Source organism: Protopterus annectens, chromosome 8.part0 (genome assembly GCF_019279795.1).
Source record: "Protopterus annectens isolate FY-2018-M chromosome 8.part0, PAN1.0, whole genome shotgun sequence".
NCBI classification, from domain to species: domain Eukaryota; kingdom Metazoa; phylum Chordata; order Ceratodontiformes; family Protopteridae; genus Protopterus; species Protopterus annectens.
In genome coordinates, this window is record NC_056741.1 from 1,362,391,354 (window position 1) to 1,362,412,860 (window position 21,507).

The 21,507-nt window shown below is 40.7% G+C and overlaps 1 protein-coding gene across 1 annotated transcript in view; it reads right to left on the reverse strand.

Moving 5' to 3' along the window:
• The window catches only part of SLC37A4 (solute carrier family 37 member 4), a 345,044-nt gene that overhangs the window by 202,278 nt on the left and 121,259 nt on the right, over nt 1-21,507 (reverse strand). The window contains exon 3 of the mRNA XM_044079443.1: nt 7,823-8,055. Within this exon, the coding sequence (XP_043935378.1) occupies nt 7,823-8,055 (233 nt within the window). The remainder of the gene's footprint in view (nt 1-7,822; nt 8,056-21,507) is intronic.

Here is a 21,507-nt window from a genome sequence, read left to right on the forward strand (position 1 = left end):
TGGTGTTTTAGACTTGTTTGTTGTTTTGAAGGTAAGCTGTGAAGGTCTGAAAACACCCTCAGAAGCCGGTGCCTGCTCAGCGGCTCTGGACCTACCTGAGGGATTAGTTTCCGTAGGCCCAATACCTTGACTTTCCAGAGGCCTAGTAGTCTCCACGTGGGAGGCGGAGGCGGCCTGTGGCTCTGAGGTAGCAGGTGTCAGGGGCTGCGAAAGCGCCTCACTGAGAACTGGCGACTGGCCTAGAAGAGGCTTCGTCGTTAGTTTTGGACCTCGGATGCCTGTCCTTATCCTTGCCTTTGCATTTTTTGTGAATTCCGTCATCGGTTTGTTCGGGGCATTGTATAATTGAACCTTGCCAAAGTAAGAATGAAAATCCTTAAAATACAATTATTAACTTTACTGACATCGGTCTGAGGCAGAAAAAGTTTCCCCAATGGGTACTTAGCTTTATTGAAGACTCTCGTCTGAAAAATTTGAAAATCTCAGGAGTCGGGCCACGGCACTTGCGAACTGCTTTTGGGCACCGCAGCAAGACTGAAGAAAATGGTGTCGGCTGCATCTTATATACCCCTGGTGCACTGACGTCGGGGAAGAGGCGACAGCAACCGACGCTGGACCAAGACTTTAGAACTCTGGCCAACTGCGGGACCGCCTGACGGCAGGATAACCCAAGTGTAATGACTGCAGCAGTGAAACACGATGAACATCAAAAGTTTAGTGTTGCTTATGCCAAGTCTGCTTGCATTGTTAATAGCACAACAGGTAGTGTACTTGCTTTTGATGTAGAAGGCTGTGGGTTCTACTCCCACAGTAGGTAGATGCATTGCTGATACTGTACTGTGTTGTAAAGGGGGTGGATGCTGCAGTCCTTTTTGGCAAAGATACCTAGTAATTATGAACCTGTTATCAGTTTGCCATCCATTCCCTATTGCGGAATTACTAGCTTATCATTTTTTTAATGCATGCAACATAGGCAGTTTATTCTTCAAGGGCAACAGGCACTTTATTTGTAGACGAAACAATGACATATAAAATTGTTTGCTAGCAGCAACCCCTTTATTAGTTACAGATTTCTTTAATGAGGATTTTACTACTTCAGAGATTGTGCAAATTTACTGATACTGATGGACTGTGGAAGGTTGAGTAGACTTTTTATGATGGAAATGTTCTGAATTGGGCAGTTTTGTCATTGGTGCATGCATTTTGTTTCATTGTTTCCTGGAAAAATGTTCAAAACAATAAATTTAAAATGCCCTCTAACAACTGTACTGTATTGTACAAGGAATATAATGTAATACAATCAGGAAGGCGTATCAAAGAACATGTGTATGTTTCGTGTTCAAGGGGCCTTTGATTTTGAAAACAGCCCAAAGTTAATCTTTATCTGCCACTGGCAAAATGTATTTTCTTTGAATGTGGGTTTCAATGCTGTTTCAATGCATGTGAGTTTCAGGGGCAGAGAAGTTTTAATGCTAAGTCTATTTTCTTTGTGAGACTGCATTGCTTTAACAGATATCTATTAGGGTTTGTGCTGTAAAATGCAAAATAAAACTTTCAAATGAAATCTAAATAATCGCAGAAGTAAAGCAGTATGCACATTACAGTGTTTATGGGAAATGGGGCAAAATAACCAAGGAATGGGACATTGGAATGGCTGCAGGGGGAGGCTCCATTTGACCATAATTTTGTGAGGGGGGGAAGGGTAGCAAACTCAAGACAGCCCTGGTTGAACTATACCTCTCAGTCGTCCATATTTTTGCAGAATGAATAGATATTTGCTTCTTTGGTTTGTTCCTCATAAAATTTGTGGTTTTCTAGCAAATCATTTAGGAATTAAGTCACTAAATGACAGACATTGAGTTTCAGATGTCATAACCTTCACAAAAATGCATGCTAAAGCAAGACCTGTTATTCTATCATTGTCTTAAGTTTATACAAGAGCAATTTTTAGTAGTATTTGTATGTTCCCCCAATATATTTGGCCTTGTCCAGATTTCCTGCATTAAGAGGTTGCAAGGTATGTGCAAATCGCTTTGTAGAATTAGGAATATCCAAACCTCTCAAGTGTCCCCAATTTTGGCTCAAAATGTTACTCTCCCCTAATAATCCCTCCTCAAATTGGCAATTTTGGAAGAGAACGTGGAGGGTTTACAATTATATATAAATGTAATGATCAGAGTTATAGATTACTTTTATATCAGAAATGCATGTAGATGCTCTTATTTTGTTGGCTGCTCAAGTTAACAGTTTTAAATTTTAAAAAGATGTCCCTTCTTTGACAGATTCCCAGCTGTATTGTGTGGCAACTTTATTTTTTTGCATCACATTTTTGGTCTGTTTTTCATAAAACTGTGTTTTTCTGGCAAATTAGTGGCAAATCATTAAAGACTGAAGTTAGAAAATAATGGCAGACATTTGAGTTTCAGATTTCATACCCTTCAGAAAATTTGTACTAATGCAAGACCTACTACTGTTCTATTATCCAAGTTTATAAGAGCAATATTTAAAAATTGTCCTTATTTTTGGGCCTCTGTCCCACGTCTAGTTCTATGTATGGCTTTGTCCAGATTTCTTGCTCTGAAGTTGAGAGGTATGAGTGTCAGAGCCATCACAGCAGCCAGACATTTCAAATTGTGACATACTTGTTGCACCCCACTCCCCATTGTAGTGGCTCTGGATGTGTCCAAGAAGGCAAGAAGCAGTTATGCAGTGTAAGTGTGCAAAGTATTCCCCCATCCAAGGTAGACCACAAGTACGACCGTGGCTTTTCACCTGTCCTTTATTTTGCAGAATGTTCTGGTTTTCTGTCATATTTTTATACTGTTGATTTATGCTTATTATTTAGGAAATGCATGCTGTCACAGTGCCCTGTTGCTCTGTTTAAGTAGCAATGATTTAATGACCATCAGGTAAGCTTGTCGGAGATTGTAAGATGCAAGTAAGCTTTAATAAGCATACTGTTAAAGAATTACCAGCACCGAAAGCTTTTTTGTTGTTGCCAAGCAGAGAATATTTAAATAAATAGATAATGTATAAGCCTTGGGTACTGAAATGCATAAGACAGTATTTGTAATAAAAGGACAGGATTACAGTATTTTCAGAAGCTCATTACATTTGTTTTAGACTTGTAGTCATCTTTTGTTGGAGACTTGCAGTCATCTTTGCAGGCTTTACCCGTAAACTAAACAGAATGCCAATCTATCATGTGTGGTCCATAACTTGTGCATGAATCCTTTAAGCAATTTATCTTGAGCTTGTTTCTTGTTTGCTGTTCATTTTTTACTTTTATCATGTCTTCCCTATGAAACAAGTAGATAGTTGTGTCAGGCAGCAGGTCTTTTTTGGATGAGAAACATTTTTACAAGTGGGGGTATCACAGAGATTGTTACTTTCAGCATGTTACTTGGTAATTTTATAAAGCTGAATATAAATTATAATTAGAACTGCAGTGCAAGGAGTAGTGGTTTGAGTTGAGTACTGCTTGTTTTTTTATACTTGATTTTGACTGACATTCCAGTAATGTATTTAAAAAGTAATTTATTTTTTTCATTCCTCACAACCTGTTTCCATCTGGATATTAAGTAAGTTGTCATGTAGCCAATGCATTGAAATATTGTTTTCTTCTACACTTCATTTTGTCTTGATTGGACTCTCGTAATGACTGTTTGGCACCCAGGGCAGCGTATTTAATTAAAAGTTCCAGTTGTTGTGGTTTTGAGCATAGCTCCACCCCTTTCTGGTTGGTCACACTCCTTCCCATTGGCCCCACCCACTCAGCTGTCTCCTGCAGCCCTCCTTTAATTTGAAGTCACCAGTCGCTACTGGACATACAGCATTCTGGGGGTAAATCACGTGTGCTTTAAGCATTCTGGTATGACAAAGCATCACCATACAACATAAAGACTGTAATATTAAATACATGTTGCACCATGGAATAAGTACTAGGCACTCAAATTTAACTTATTTGTTTGTTATCTGAGTAAATTATTAAGTATTCCTTCCTGAACTCTTTGCAGGCAAAACCCAGACCACAAGGACAAATGTAAATGCAATATTGTTTATGAGCAGTGTACAGCAGACAATGAACTGCATACTTTACGGAAGTGTAGGAAGTTCAAATTACCTCCAGAAGTCGCACACACGTGGAGAAAACATGGAAACTGCTAACAAACAAACAGTCACTGGAAGTTACAACTGAATCCTGTGCCCTGCAGCACAGAGGCAGAGTCCTTATCCACTTAGCTATTGCGCGATGTATCATGACATACAGATGCTAAACTGAAAACAGGTGGTAAGAAATGCAGATCAATGTATGAAATTCTGCCTATACAACATATGCTATAAAAAAACTAGCTCATCCACACTGGGAAAGGATTTGGTGGCTCCAGTCAGCTGACTTGTCATTCAGATGGAGGTCTACAAAATAGCAATGGTCATAAGGCCAGGGGATGTGGGCTTGAAGATCCCAAGCCGGTGGCAGCAGCATTCTTGTGGAGGAAGTATGAACATAATGCGGGAAGCACAGGACATCATCAGGGTAAGGCAAGTGCCATGGCAGCCACCAGGGGTGGAATTAGGACCATAAACACTCCTCATAGTTGTCGGTTTGATGGCTGAGCTACAGATTACTGCCAAGCTGTGAACAGGGTAATAAATGCACAGCTTGCAGCTGCAGTTGCCATCCACGAGGGTCAGACAAATAACCAAGAAAAAAAGCACAATCTGAACAACTAATGTCAATAAAAGTCAGTAGAAGCTGCTCACTACAGCTACCTATTAACATAATGCATTAACAGGCCTAGCAGTCAGAAGTCACACTTGTTTTAATAAAAAAGTAGCCGTGCCTTTACACTATGCATTGTAACTTCTAACTTGGCAACATGACACTTGTGTTTTTATAAAGCTTTCTTATATACAGCCTATTGGTACTAGAACAAGGTGCAACCTACTTCACCAATGACGCAACTTTGGGAATCCACTCTGGTCATTCTCAGGTCCTGCCAGTGGCAACTTGGATTTAGCTTCAGGAGGTCAGTCTCCATACCTGCGGGATGATGACAAAAACCTTACAAGTTATGGCATCTTGCTCAAAAAGAGAGGACTGAGGCAGACCTAGTATCTTTGTTTGGGGAGAGAAGTATGCACATGATATTATTAAGTCAACTACATGCTATACTCTGAAGGAAAACTTAATGGGGGGGACTTCAATGTCAGTAGCATGATGTCTGCCAGCTACCCAACTCCAGGGTTCATTTACTGCTTTACAATTTAGTCAGAACTACTGAGCATCACAAAGCTAATTCCCCAGTACAATAAAAATCAAACCAGTAAGAGGGTCATGCCTAGCCCTCTAGGGTAGTAATGATACAGAACTGGAGAGTGCCCTCACTGCCCTGGCAAAATAAGCTAGAAGATGGACATTAGTACATCAAACTCAAGTATGCAAACAAAATGTAAAAAATAAATGAAGCTATCATCTGCCAAGTCCCTGGATTAAGGCATGTCATGATGGCCAAACAGGGAAACAGATCCCTTTGTGACATGTTATTTGCTTGAATGCAGAGCTATGACCAAAGAATAAAATTATTATATGCATCCAGATGCCAAGGTCCAAATGAAGTTACAATGCACCAGAGAAGTACACTGCGTGTTTACTGAAAACTGATGGAAAGACAGAAGCTCAGGATGGCTACCACAAATCAGGGCATTATATGTCAACAAAACATATTAGTACAGTACAAAGAAATTTCTAAGAAAGGACTGCTAGTTGCAGTGAATGCTCACTTTCAATAGTGTAACATCAAGAGGTAAAAGTTACTACTGCATGCACACATGCTTTAGCTTTAAATGATCAAAGTACTAAAATTTCAAAAAATAAAATTTCAAATCCATAGAGCAAACATTTAAAATACTAACCCTTAACGTACCAAAAGAGCAATACACTTGCTTTGTTTAATCCATTAACCCTACCAATAACTCCAGCCATGTACTGCCACAATGGTGGTTGTGTTAGGAGGAAGAGCGTTTCTAAGGTCAGGTTCAAGGTTAAGGTTAAGGAGAGGGGTACGGTTAGTACATATAAGTAAGGTGGGCAGGAGAATTTAACCCTGCCCACCTTACTATGCACTAACTTCAACCATAACACTGCCCTTAAAAAACCCCAACCCTAGCAGTATCATCATACAAATCTCAGACACAGAGCACATTCATTATCACAAACACACAAGACATCACCTATCAACCTTTCTCTAACTCTAGCACTTACACGCACCAAACAAGCACTCTTATACAGTACCCCTTACCATAACACACACAGACATACTCCTATTCGATCAAATGCATATCTGACCTTAAGGACATATGACAAATATTCAATCATATGAACGTTCAGTCTTTTGTCAGTAACCTGATGACACTGCATTCTGATTGTACCATTATCATAATCACGACCAAAAACTCAGGTTATGTCTACTTTAACTTTTAACCCTTTTTTCTGCTTCAGAAATACTCTATCCTGCTAGTTTTACATATTTTACAATATCTACATTAGTAACGTCTGTTCATGGAACACAGCCTCTGTTAGCACAGTAAGGGAGAAATGCATCCACTGTGAATAACTGTGTCTTGTTTAATAAATAGAAGATTACTCAAACCCAAACCATTTCAAAACCCTAGGAGGTCACGTCAAAAACAGCAACATTTCCAAGATCATAAAACACAAATCTTTTGTAGGGAGGCATGCTCCCCTGCATCCTCAAACTATATCAATTCCAAGACTACATGCATTCAGAAAAGAGGGAGAAAATTAAGAAAATGCAACACTCACTTTCTCATTGTTCACAGAGTACAAGTGTCATGACAGAATACTGGCAATCCTTTAGGTGTGCAATTCTCAGAGTCCATCACCCATCCAGCAACAAACAGATTTCCTGAGGAAAACATAGTTTCTTTTCTTTTCCAATGCAGATGCTGAGACTAATTTAAGAAAGAAGTTATGGCTAAATTGCACAAATGTGATGGAAGGTAGAATATACGAGACACAGACATGGACCACTCAACTGATCATGTAGGATTTAGTATCTACTGTCAAACTCAATATTCTTCTAGCCAGTTGTGTTGTTAGAAAGATGAAGTACTGACTACAGCTGAAGCAACCAGGGTTACTTGAGCATCTTCTTGAGCTGGCATGGGAGGGTGGGCATGCCCATCCTGAGGTGAAGGGGGCAGATTGGGATAATTTAATGTGACAATCCTCAAGTGTAGAGGCAATGATACAAAGAATGGCCAGAAGTAGGTTTCTGGACACTAGTCCAGAGGTAACCTTCAATGCAAGTGTACAGAGTACACACTCACACAGGGAAAGGCATTATGGCCCTATCTCCCCACCCAGAGAATGGGTTAAAGCCTACCACATACACCCTCACTGCCAAGATGATGGTGAGGGCACAAGTCACCCTGATGACTGACTGAATTATGACTCTTCCAGATGGCTTTTCCACTTCCATTTTGGGAAGAATGAGCAGACTTCAGTATGACTGGGGGAGGTCTGAAGGTTGGCAGGCTTGGGGGTGGGGAAAAACCAGGAATTAAAAAAAAAAAAAACAATATTTTTTCTAAGCTATTGGCAAAAGCAGTTGTAGTTACAATACTGGAATGCAACAAGTCTGTAGTTGCACATATTTTAGATGCATAAAAGTAAGCATTTAGTCCAGTCACATTTACAAGTACAAGGTTTTACAACTGTAAAACACACACACACTGCTCCAACACAGTACTGAAACCAAACAGATCCATAGAGAAAAAGAAAAAGAAAAAACCCTACCTTTCGCAGTACTTTCCCACAAGGTGGCCAGCCAAATCCCTGTGCCATGCCATTAAAGAACCACAGTACTGCAAACACAAGTACTGTGGAGCTCCACGAGAAGAACACATTAACAACTCCAACAAGGAACAGCCCAATGGCAAAGAGACAGCGAGCGCTTACTACATCGGACAGGATGCCACTGATGAACTTACTTATGGCATAAGCAGCAGACTGGCTACTGGTGATGAGGCCTGCAAGAAAGAGAGAGAGAGAGAGAAAATCAGAACAGATTATGCAACAAACACATGATGAGCAGGACCAACACAGGCAGAAGGAAGAAGCTGTGTTAGCAGTATCAATGCAGTTTTCCCTCACAAGGATGAAAAACGTTACTGTACAGGATGATGACCAACTGACCCACTGGAGTTAAATTCTGACAGAGAAATCCAAATGACATGAATCTGAATAGATGTTCGGCACTGGTGGGTGAAGAGTAGACTGAGTATCCAAAAAGTACAGTTGTGTACCTACCATAAATGTAGATGTTCGAGTGTATTCACTGTTGCAGTCATTACACTTGGGTTATCCTGCTGGCAGGCTACCCGCAGTCGGCCTGAATTCCAAAGCCCTGGTCCGGCGTCGGTTGCTGTCACCTCTTCCCTGACGTCAGTGTGCCAGGGGTATAAAAGATGCAGCCGATGCCATTTTCTTCAGTTTTTCTTGCCCCAGATGTCAGGTGCCCCCAAAAGGGTAGGCTAAAAAGTCTGCTCATAAAAATGCATGCACTAAAATAAACATTACCTTCATCTACAAGCAAATACACCACATAAGTTGTATAGAATAGAGAAGTACAGATAAGTCCCAGCAATGAAAGGGGGATGGTGGGAGGGTAACCTGGACTGCAACAGTGAATAAACTCGAACATCTACATTTATGGTAGGTAGACAACTGTACTATGTTCATCGTGTTTCACTGTTGCAGTCATTACACTTGGGTTGAATCCCAAAGCTGAGGTTGGGTGGCTGGGCCTAAATAGAATTAGGAGTGGCTATGAGGCCCTGCAGAACTGCAGTGGCAAAGTCTGCTCTGGATTTAGAGTAAAGAGGTAAGTGGTAGTGCTTTGTAAAAAAGTGTGTACTGAAGTCCAAGTTGCAGCCTCCAAAATGTCCTTGGTTGGTACTCCTTTGAGGAAGGCTGCTGAAGTGGCTGCTGCTCTGGTTGAATGTGGCCTAATGCCCTTAGGCACTGATTTGCCATGTTGTGAATAGCAGAAACTAATGCAGTGCCTATCCATTTTTAAATAGTCTGCTTTGAAATAGCTTTTCCTTGCGATCCTGCAGCATATGCCACTAAGAGTTGCTCAGTCTTTCTGAAAGCTTTAGTTTTGTTCAAGTAGAAGTGTAGCTGCCTGTGTATGTCCAAAGAATGCAGTAGTCTCTCCCACTTATTCTGTGTGTTTGGATAAAAGGTAGGCAAATGAATGGTTTGGTTAAGAGCCAGACTGGACACTACCTTAGGCATAAATGTTGGGTTTGTCCTTAAAGAAACCCTGTCCGGATGGAAAATAATAAAAGGTTCCACAGCCATTAGTGCCTGTAACTCTGAGACTCTTCTTGCTGAAGTTATTGCTAGAAGCAGAGCTGTTTTCCATAAGTATTTTATCTCAGCTGTATTGGCTGGCTCAAAAGGAGGCAGTGTGATCTTTTCCAGGACAAAATTGAGGTCCCACGCAGGTACTGGTGCTCTCCTTGGAGGTCTTATGTTTTTGGCCCCTCTGAGGTACTGCCTTAGCAGTGGATGTGAAAAAATAGGTGGGTCTATATTGTAATGAGCTGAAATGGCAGAGGCATGGATCTTAATTGATGAAAAGGATAGGCCTTTGTCCAGCATCTCAGTTAGGTATTGTAAAATCTGAGGAATATTTGGTACAAGCGTGTCAATTCCTTATGACTGGTTCCAAGCACAGAATCTGTTCCATTTTTCTGCATACGATTTTCTGGTGCTGGGCCTCCTGGCCTCCAAAATAACATCCATAACTGCTTTAGAGAGATGTGTGTTCTGGATGGTTACATTATCCGCCATGCAGCCAGATTTAGGGTTCTGAGTTGGCTGTGTAGGATCGGATTGTTTTGTTGGGTCAGTAAATGAGGAATTTGAGGTAATGTCCAGGCTGGGCCTTGAGACAAGCTCTTTAGGATTGGGTACCAGTGCTGGCGTGGCCAGTCTGGGGCAATCAGTATCATTTTTGGCTTCTCTTGTCTGACCTTTAGGAGTACCTTGGGGAGAAGAGACAGTGGAGGAAAGGCATATACTGTAAGGGTTTTCCAGCTGAATGATAGAGCATCCACTTTCCATGCTTGTTTGTGATAAGTCCTTGTGTAGAATGTCTGTAGTTGGCAATTGTGAGGGGAGGCAAATAGATCTATGTCTGGGCATCCCCATTTCCTTGTTACCATGCTGAAGATTTGTGGATCTAGTTTCCACTCGTGAGGATCCATGAGGTTTCTGCTTAGTTCGTCTGCCAGAGTATTTCTCTTTCCTGCCAGAAACTGTGCTTGCAGGTGTACTTGATAAGTCAATGCTGTGTTCCACAAAGTCATGGCTTGTCTGCAGAGGGGGTAGGAATGTGTGCCTCCTTGCTTGTTTATGTACCACATGACTGTAGTATTGTCCGTCTTTATCAGCAGTTGTCCTGGATGAAGTATATCCTTGAAGGCTGTCAGGGCATTCTGTACAGCTAGCATCTCTTTTTGATTGATATGAAGATGAATTTGGCTTGCGGGCCATGGGCCCTGAATACATTTTCCGGTCATGTGGGCCCTCAAGGCATAATCTGATGCATCTGTTAGTGTCTGCCTGGCTGTGGATAAAGTGAATGGCTATCCCTTGTTGTGGTGACAGGCATGTGCCCACCATCGAAACTCCTGCTGCAGGCAGGGAATGAGGGTAATTAATGTTTCCAGGCTGTGGGAATGTTGAGTCCAAACACTTTTTATATACCATTGTAATTTCCTCATATGCAGTCTTGCATATGAAATTAGCAGAATGCAGGATGCCATGAAGCCCAAAGCCTGCAGAATTTTTCTTGCAGATAACTGGGTCTTTGTTGCCATCTTTTCGAAGTAAGAAGTCAGTTGCCTTGGTTTGTCTGGCATGAGATAAGCCATCTGGGCAGTTGTATTTAAACTTGCACACAGGAATATTATCTCTTGAGAGGGTACCAGTTTTGATTTCTTTTAGTTTACTGTGTACCCTAGGCAAATCAGTAATATTTTTACAAACGCCAGATGCTTCAGTAGAATGTCCTTGTTCTCTGCTTGAATAAGGCAGTTATCCAAGTAAGGATATATTTGGATTCCTCTTTGTCTGCAAAATGCAATTACTGGTGCCAGGCATTTTGTGAAGACCCAGGGAGCAGTAGATAAGCCAAAGGGCAATGCAGAGAATTGGTAGTGCATTGAGCCAGCTATGAATCTGGGGTATCTTCTGCAAGACTATCTGATTGGGACATGCAGGTATGCCTCTTTGAGGTCCAAAGTTACAAGCCAAGCCTTCTTGACCAGCATGGGCAGAAGCTGCTGCAGAGTCAATATTTTGAATTTTGGGACTTCCAGAAAAAGTGTTTAGAACAGACAGGTCCAGTATTGGTCTCCAAGCTTTGTCCTTTCTGGGTACCAAAAAAAGTCTTGAGTAAAATCCTTGTCCCTGCTCTTGCTTTGGTACTCGCTGAATAGCCCTCATGTCCATGAGGGATGAAACTTGCTTTTGTGCCTCTGCCCATTGTGGCAGGTCTGGCATACCTTTTGTCTTTGGAAGGGTGTGAAAGTAGAACCTGTAGCCCTGAGACACTATATTCAAGACTTGGGTGATCATGTGCCAATTTTGTAAAAACTTGTTAGTTTTCCTCCTAAGGATGCTGCCAAAAGATAAGTGCTTGGCATTGGTAGAGGAAAGTCATTGGGACTGTTTCCTATATGGCTGTGATTTGTCTTCTCCGCTTTTGAAGGTAGAAGCACCCCATTGTTTAGGTCTGTATGAGCCTTGGGGCTGGGATCTGCCTCTAGGGTGTCTGTATCTGCCTCTTTGTGGACTGTCTGACACTGGAAAGGACCAATTCTTAGAAGGCCAGTTCCTGCTAAATCTGGGTGGCTGTACCTGTAAGAAATCCTTAACTGTCTGTATAGATTTCGCTTTATCCTCCATTTTCTTCAACACCTCTTCTGCCTTAACACCAAACAAAGTATCATGCTGTAATGGAGCATCCAATAATTTTGCTTTAACATGATCAGGCAGATTCTGTTCCTTTAACCAAGCATGCCTTCTAATAACAAAACCCATATAACAGCGGCCCTGCATGAGGCCTCTAGTGAATCAAAACCACATTGCAAAGTATGCTTTCCCACTTGCTCAGCTGCATGCAATAAATCCTGCATTTCCTTGTTTTCAGAACATTCAGAATTTGCCAACATTTTCGGTTTTAGTAGTGACAGTAAATATTGCGGATATTTAAGCATATGAAACTGACAAATTAAAGCCCTTACAGCCAAGGTAGCAGAAGTGTAAACTTTTTCACCAATCTGTCCAGTGCCCTAGAATCCCTATCAGAGGGGACAGGGTTTTTTGCAGTGGAAGCCTTGACCCCTTTGGGACCCTGAGATATAGTTTCTGGGTCAGCAGCAGGGTTTTTATATAGAAATTTATGAGAATCTGGAACCATGTAGTATCTATCTGGCTTAACAGGTGCACGGGGTAAAGTGTCAGGAGACAGACAGGACTCTGAAAATACATCTACAATGTCTAGAACAGGTGGAATAGCAAGAGGTCTGTGCTGAGGCAGTAAAAGAAAGTCTCTGAGCCTTTTCTTAGATTCAGAGTAATCTTGGCTCTCCCAGTGAAAATGCTCCCTCATGGTATGCAGGGTTTCCCCAAAAGAATAATCCTCAGGAGGAGAGGCTGAAGGAATAGATTCTTTAGCATCGGAATCCTCATAGGGAGGAAGAGAGTATCCCTGTTCAGAAGAGGAGTCAGAGGAAATGGAAACCTGATCAGACGAGTCATATTCTGTCTCTTGCCTAGGCCTCTTATCAGGAGGGGGATGGGAACCCCTGATCAAAGTAATTAGGTCTTCAGCCATTTTAAGCATCTGTTTCTTAGGCATGGAAGTCTGTCCAGGAGAATGCTGTACTTGTTTCTTTGTCTTTAGAGCTGTTTTAGTCTTTGCCTTTGAAGCTGAGGTTGGCTTGACATATAACTGTGTAGGTCTGAAAACACCCTCAGAAGCCGATGCCTGCTCAGCGGCTCTGAACCCATCTGAGGGAATAGTTTCCAAGTGTCCAATACCTTGAGTATCCAGAGGCCCAGCTGGCTCCATGTGGGAGTCGGAAGCGGCCTGTGGCTCTGAGGTAGTGGGCATCAGGTGTTGTGAAAGCGCCTCACTGAGAACCGGTGAACCGGCGACTGGCCTAGCGGAAGCCTCGTCGTCAGTTTTGGACCTCGGATGCCTGTCCTTTTCCCTTTCCTTGCACTTTTTATAAACTCCGGTCGTCAGCTGTTCCGATGGCATTATATAATTACATCTTCGGCCAAAGTAATGAAAGGCAAAACCGTATCGACGCTTAATAGTACGTTGGTTAAATCTAGCACAAAACCGACAGCTAGCAACATCGTGGTCAGGGCCTAGGCAAGGAATGCAGTAAGAATGAAAATCCTTATGAGGTATTTGCTTCCCACAAGAAATACAATTGTTAACTTGGGGTACTTAGCTTTAATGAAGACTTCAGATCTGAAATTCGATTTCGAAAATCTCAGGAGTCGGCCGACCGGCACTTGCGAACTGCTTTTGCTTCGGGCACTGTACGACGAGAAAGACTGAAGAAAATGGCGTCGGCTGCATCTTTTATACCCCTGGTGCACTGACGTCAGGGAAGAGGTGACAGCAACCGACGCCGGACCAGGACTTTGGAATTCAGGCAGACTGCAACAGTGAAACACGATGAACATCATGCTTATCCATCATGGGGAGAGAGCAGTCCAGTGTAATGCTAACACCTACAGTATAGCAATCAGCTTTATGGGCCATGGTAGTGACCACACTAGCATGGGATATGCTGCATAAATAAATCCAAGCCAAGAGTCCTGCTGTAAAACTGGAGAATACAAACCAAGTAGAACACACCAACGTCGAGACGAAAACTTTAATGTAAAAAACAAAGCTTTCCAGCTTACACCCTTCTTCAATACTAAAACAATTTAACCATCAAAGTATTCACGTTTAAATAGGAGCTAAACCCATCACATGATTACAGCCAGCCAACCATGTGATAGTCAACAATTAAATACTATAGAATTCTTATATAAAATATCTGCTACTAAACCAGCACAGCTCCTGATGCCAAACAGCAGGACTAAATGCCTCCCAAACACACGTATGCTTGTTCTGGAAGTCAAAGGCAAAAACAACAAGCTGTTACTAAGCCAACACAGTTCCCAATTCCAAGCAGCAGAACTAAACACCTCCAATAAGCACAGTCAGAGAGGTGAAACTCATCAAAGATGAACTCAGCCAGATAGCTAAACTCACTGAAGCAGGTCTTTTTAAATTCCAAAGGGATAAGCAAACAAGACGCCAATAAACGAACAACTTCAATTTTATTAAGCACTACGATACTGCTATTCGTCGGCGCCCTGCACCAACTTCTTCAGACTTTGAAAAATAACAACTTACATTTAAGTGCTGCTACATTTAAAGCCATTGCAAGCAAAGTCTATTACAAAACACACCCTCCAATTACGTTAAAGGAACAGGCACAAGTAGCTTCAATCTAACTAAAATGTTCCTATCCCATAAACACACAATATAAATAGTTGTATGTAATATGAAATACACAGCTGTAAAACTAATACTGTTCCTTACATAGCACTTAAATAATGCAATCAAAAGTTAATTATATTATAAAAGCACACTTACTTTGAACCAAATGCGCGTAATAACACTGACACATTAAAATAAGTAAAAAGCATGCCATAATATTTCAAATATTGATAAGACATTCCATCTACCAAACATGGTATACAATATATATTATATGTATGTTATCTATCAGCTGTGTCCTTAAGCTGAGGAGTTTCTAAAGATGATGTATGGGGGGGGGGGGGGGGGTATAACATCGGATGTGATTTGGACATAGGACCGGCTGAGCGATCTTGATATATATACTGCTCCTATGTATATATCTACCAGTATTGTACATCCTTCTTATGTATGCTGGTCTCTATCATACCTTCTTTTAACTCCACCTAAAGATCCAGAAAAGTAATAATACTTTCCGAATAATCCATCTTAAACTTCAGGAAGGTGGTGGTACTATTCAAATAATCTACATAATTACGCAGCTCACTAAGTGATCCATTCCATATAAGGAAACAATCATCAACGAAATGTTGGTAAAAGCAAACCATCTTATTTAAGGCATTAAAGTCACTACAAACATATTTCGTTTCCCACTGATGGAGGACTAGGTTAGCATATGTGTGTGTATCTAACATTAGAGGAGGCCATAGATCACTTTAACACTAAATTTCTAAGTATCCTTGATTCCCATGCTCCAGCACGTACAATAAAAACTAGATCAAATACAGCACCATGGCTCACAAAAGATACCAAAGCAAAAATCAAAACTAGAAACAGAGCCTGGGCCAGCTGGAGAACAACCAAAGGCCCACTTGACCATCTAAAATATTGTCAACTCAGGAATGATACAAAATAATCTATTTTACTGGATAAAAAAAGCTTCTACCAAAATCTCCTACAAAAACACCACGACAACCCTCAAAAGTTCTGGGCAGGCTTAAATCAACTACTTTGTCCAGGTCACTCCACCACCCTAACCCCGGCTAACTACACCCATAGCTCCCCAGAGACAACAGCTAGCGCCTTTAATAACTTTTTCACTGAAACAATCCAATCCCTAGCAAATCAACTAACTCCCTCTAACTTCAACCACATGCCTAATCTACCTAATAAATCACCCGGAATTTGGCTTCCAACCAATATCCACTAGTTTTATCAAAACACTTCCAAAAAATCTAAAACCTACCACCCTCGCTGCTGACCTTCTCCCTGCAGAGTACCTGCAAATAGCTGCAGATGCCATTGCATACCCATATCTATCCTCATCAACAGAACCTTATCTGAAAATGTTATCCCCTCCCTCTGGAAAATATCTCTCCCACTCCATAAAGGTGGTAGCTCCTCAGACATATCCAACTACAGACCCATTGCCATTCTTTCCCCACTAGCCAAAATAATGGAGAATGTGTACACAAGCAACTAATGCAATACATTTCACAGAATAACTTACTATCAGACTCCCAGCATGGTTTCAGGCCATACCACAGCACCACCTCAGCCCTCCTTTCCTTTACTACTGCCATAAACCAAAACAGGAATGACAATAGATTAACCTCTGCCCTCTTTCTTGACCTATCAAAAGCCATGAACTTCTCATTCTTTCACTAAAATCTATTTCCTTCAACAAGCCTGCTATCCAGTGGTTCCAGTCCTACCTGACTGGTAGACAGCAGGCGGTACTATGGCAGGGCAAACTCTCCAGCCAGTTACCTCTCACACTTGGTGTCCCTCAAGGGTCCATACTAGGTCCACTACTCTTCTCTATTTTTTATCAACAACCTCCACACTGCTATCCCTAAAGCCACCTGCATCCAATACGCGGATGATTCCACTCTCATCTGCTCAGCCACCTCTCCGTCCGACTTGCAAATCTTAACCCAAAATACATTTAACACTATCGAGAACTGGCTCACCAATCAACGCCTACTTCTGAACCCTAATAAAACTAAACTTCTACTCTTCTCTCCCACTAGTAGATCCACCGCAATTTCATTCTCTGTCACATCTAACAATGGTACCACTATTTCCCCAGATAATCACACCAAACTGCTAGGGGTTATCATAGACAATAATCTCAAATTTGACCTACAGGTCAACAAAACTATACAGACCATAAATAAGAAGCTTGGATCACTGTATAGAAACAAGACATTTTTAACCCCACTGGCTAGGACTGCAATCACCCGATCACATCTACTCTCTACTCTTATATGCCTCGCCTGTACTCTCAAACCTCAACAAATCCGAACTAGGTAGGCTGTCCCATAACTACAATCATATTGCCAGATTCACTACTGGCTCCACCTATGGAACCCACCACTGCCAGAACCTTAAACAACTAGAGTGGCTAGAACTGCCCAGCTTAATTCAATGCAATCAACTCTTAATAGCGCACAAAATTTTGTACCACCCTGAGGATACCCCCTCACTTAAAAATATTATTAAGCCATATAGCAATCTAAGATCCCTACGGTCAGCTGATAAACTACTGGTCCAAACCCACAAAGCTAATAACTCTGCTGGTGAATCCCTGTTTGCCAACTTCATTGGCAAAACCTGGAATTCGTTGCCAAACTATATAACCCTACAATTCGCCAAAAGTCTCTTAAAAAAAAACCTCAAATAGTATCTCAAAGAGAATTGGCTATGCCCATGTACCAACCCTGATTGAGTTATAAACTAAAAGCATATTCTGCAATTATCATAACTTGTAACTACATCACCAAGCTCTCCTTCCAATCTGATGTCTCTTACTTTTAATAGTCTGTCCATGACAATTGTGAGTCCCTACTAGGGAACACTACTAACCCATTGTGTGTAATCACTTTGTTTTTATAACTGTTTGCTAACTTCTGCGTAATCTATGTAAGTTTGTTTTTTTGGAGCTTTTCTCCTTAGGCCTCCCCTGAAAATGGATATGTATCCAGTCGGACTATCCCAGTAAACAAATGTTAAATGAATGAATAAATAAATAAGTTAGCCACCGATGTCCCCCTGGAGCTTTTCTCCTTAGGCCTCCCCTGAAAATGGATATGTATCCAGTCGGACTATCCCAGTAAACAAATGTTAAATGATGAATAAATAAATAAGTTAGCCACCGATGTCCCCATTGCCACACCAGTTTGTTGAAGATAAAACTGATTGTTAAACAGGAAAATATTTCTAGTTAGAACCACACCCAAAAGGCTACAGATATTCTCCACTTGTCTAGCAGGTACACTAACCTGTCTAGTTAAGAATTCCCTGATGGATTCTATTCCATAGTCATTAGGTATGACCATGATGACACATCCATGGTCACAAACAGATAATCACCCTGACGTAACTCTGTAACATGCAAACTTTCAAACCAATTCCCCAGTTTAACAATGAAATCTGTCGTATCCTTTAAAATATTACTACAACCAGATAAAAAATTATGCAATTGCCTTTGCAAACATATGGAGATGGGTTTGGTTATCCAACCATTACCGGATACTATTGGCCTCATAGGGGGATTAACAAGCGATTTATATATCTTTGGTAGGCTGTACAATTGTGGAATTACTGGGCAAGGGACTGTAAAAAAATGGAACAGATCCGAATCGATGTCTCCATTCACCTGTAACTCGTATATAAACATATTAACTCCACTTATATATTTCTTAACGTACATAGGTGTAATACACTTAAAAGCATTCCCTTCTCCCAGTAACAAATGCATAGACTGTATGTACTGTTCACAGTCCATTATTACCACTGAACCCTCCCCCGTCAGATTGTTTAATAACTAAACTATTATCAGTTTCTAATGCCTTTAATACTAAAGATTCCTCATAAGTTAAATTATATCGTTTCCTTTCATCATGATCAAAATATAATTTTCTTAATTCAGTCTCACACAAGTCATGAAATGCTGTTCAAACAGCTAAGCTTAAAGGAATAAATGTACTTCTTTTACAACATGAAGGTTGACTAGATACAGAGTCCTTAAATAATATTTTCAAATTAACGGTTCTCACAAACTGTTTTAAGTCAGTTAAGACTTTCACAACATCGTCTGTTGCCATAGGTATAAAGTTAAGGCCCTTTTGTAGCAAAGAAAGATATGAGGCTGATAGGGCAAAACTAGATAAATTCACAGTACCTTTGACTATCGAAGAGTCAGTTTGCCCAGACCCATTGGGCTCTCGTTCTTTCGTTTGGTTCCACTCGAAGTTTGCCTCTGTAACGACCTTTCCCTAGAGGTACTCCGCTCCTTTACCTTCTCCGGATGATAGAGCTGAAAACATTTGTGTGCCAATTGTTGAAACGTTTAAAAATCAACTGTTGACTCTTCCTACTTTCTTTTTCATTTCCATTCTCCGTTGCTTCAGATGTAACGTGCATACTGATACCGGCTTCTGATGCCTTAAGTGTTGCAGGAGCAACGGAAGTAGTGGGTGTGTCTTTTAAGGTACTGGCTGATGCAATAACAGAGTTCACAGACAACACATCATGGACAAAAGTAGTTACAGTTCTTAAATCAGGAAAATCCTCCAGTTTGTTTAAAGAATTACATTGACTGTAATTCATTTTTATATTGTTCTGAAGTTCTTGTTTGGGCCAGGAAAAAATATGACCCTTCTGGAAGTCGGTTATATCCCTCAGGAGTTTACGCTTTTTGGTCTCCTCAAATCTGTTGTCTACTTGTTGCAACCTATCAAGCATTTGCTGATGGGTACTAAAGCATAGTGGGGAAACAAGGCATAGCCATTAAACTACTTTCCATATTAATTATCTCATCCTTTAAATCTTTCTCATTCTTCGAGAAGTAGTCATTCATTAGAGTCATATAATCATGATTCAGTTTAAGGTTAGGTTGTTGCCAACGTTTAAGTAAATGTGGATAAGCATAACCATATGACGGCATTTTCAGAACTTGCAAGCCTCTCGGTACAATGCCCATATCCAGATAAGCCAAAAAACTAAAACATTGCCATTGAAAACGTTTATAAATTCCCACCTTCCTCTCCAACGACTCCAAGTTCTTATTAAAGTCCATCGCAGTTTCTGGAACTATGGAAGAACTACCAACAGCCCCAGGCATCAGTCGGAGAAGTGGATTATCCTCCTTTGCTAAAAGGGACCTAATGGAATTCAGTTTCCATTTATATAAATAAACTGGCCGTAAATGCTCTCAAACAGTTCCCAACGATACAGCAAGGAACCACGAATAAGTAAATCCAAGTCAAGAGTCCTGCTGTAAAACTGGAGAATGCAAACCAAGTAGAACACACCAACATATTATACAGCATAAATCTGATATAAGGAGGAATAATGAAAATAATGCCCTATGTAAGCATATTATAAATACTGACAACACACACAGGTTTAGATTTAGAGTGATAGATGATGTGGTATATACATCACTGAGAGGAGGTGACATGAATAATTTGTTGGAAACCAAAGAATATGAGTGGATATTAAGGCTTGCTGCTGACCACTCACCTGGTATTAATACTGCTGTAACTTTGAAACCTGTTCTATTGAAGTTACAACATAGTAAATTTTGAATTTTTAATATTTATATATATATTTTTTATTATTTATACATATTCTTTTATACGCATCTGTGATATGATTATTGTTATACGTTTTATATTTGTTTATATGTAGATATTTTATATAAGAATTCTATAGTATTTAATTGTCGACTATGACATGGCTGGCTGGCTGTAATCATGTGATGGGTTTAGCTCCTATTTAAATGTGAATACTTTGATAGTTAAATTGTTTTAGTATTGAAGAAGGGTGTAAGCCCGAAAGATTTGCTTTTTTACATTAAAATTTTCTTCTCGACGTTGGTGTGTTCTATATGCTGCATAAAGCCAGGGGCCCTGTATTTCCAGAAGTATGCATTCACCCTCTGAAGCAGCTACTGCAGAAATAAAAGCTATGGGGGGGGGGGTACTAGGTGTACAAAACAAGGTCTCCACTATGGGGGGGGGACTACATTCTTATGTTTCTGCCTCACAGTAGACAATGGCCCACTGTCAGCATCTGACTGACTATTTCCACTAAGTGGAATAAATGGGCTAACAGAATTGCATCCCAAGAGGGGCCAGCCTCTAAACTGAAGAATTAACGGGCCTGACAAGTCCTCATCCCAGGAATCTGCAATCACCTTGACCTGAAGTAAATGGGCCTGGCTCTCACCACGAACAGGAATAAATGGGTTTGTAAGGTAGCCTGGGGGGAGTTAGCTTGATTATCACGTACGGTGGACACTCCAAATATAAGAAAAAAAATCTGATGGAAAATCCACCAGCTATGTACTGAAATCTGTTTAGTATTACTCAACTGTGAGGTAAAAAAGTGTTTCTTAGCATGCTGGCAATCTACAAACTACAATGATCTAACTAATTTTATCTGACTTCAGATAATTCAGATGGTAGATTTTTCCACTTTATTTTCTACATGCTCACCCTTCTGTTGTACTTAGGGCATACTACCATTACACAGCTATCAGTACTATTCCTTCGTTGACCAGAGGGGTACAATATGTGAATGCTACACAGCTGCATGCCTCTTTCTCAGCTCACTAGTATGCCCAGTCCTTAAATCATTCCACAGGTTGGTATAGTATAGAAATGCCCATTTCCTGTTACTCGGAGTCAGAATGGAACAAACACTTCTCTCATTTAACCTGTTTGCGGAGTTCAAATTCAAATGCAAACTCAAACTTATTCATGTAATTTATCCAGCACAGCAAAGACAAGTAAAAGTTAACATAAAAACATTAACAACTTCAGATAAAACATTTCCAAACTAA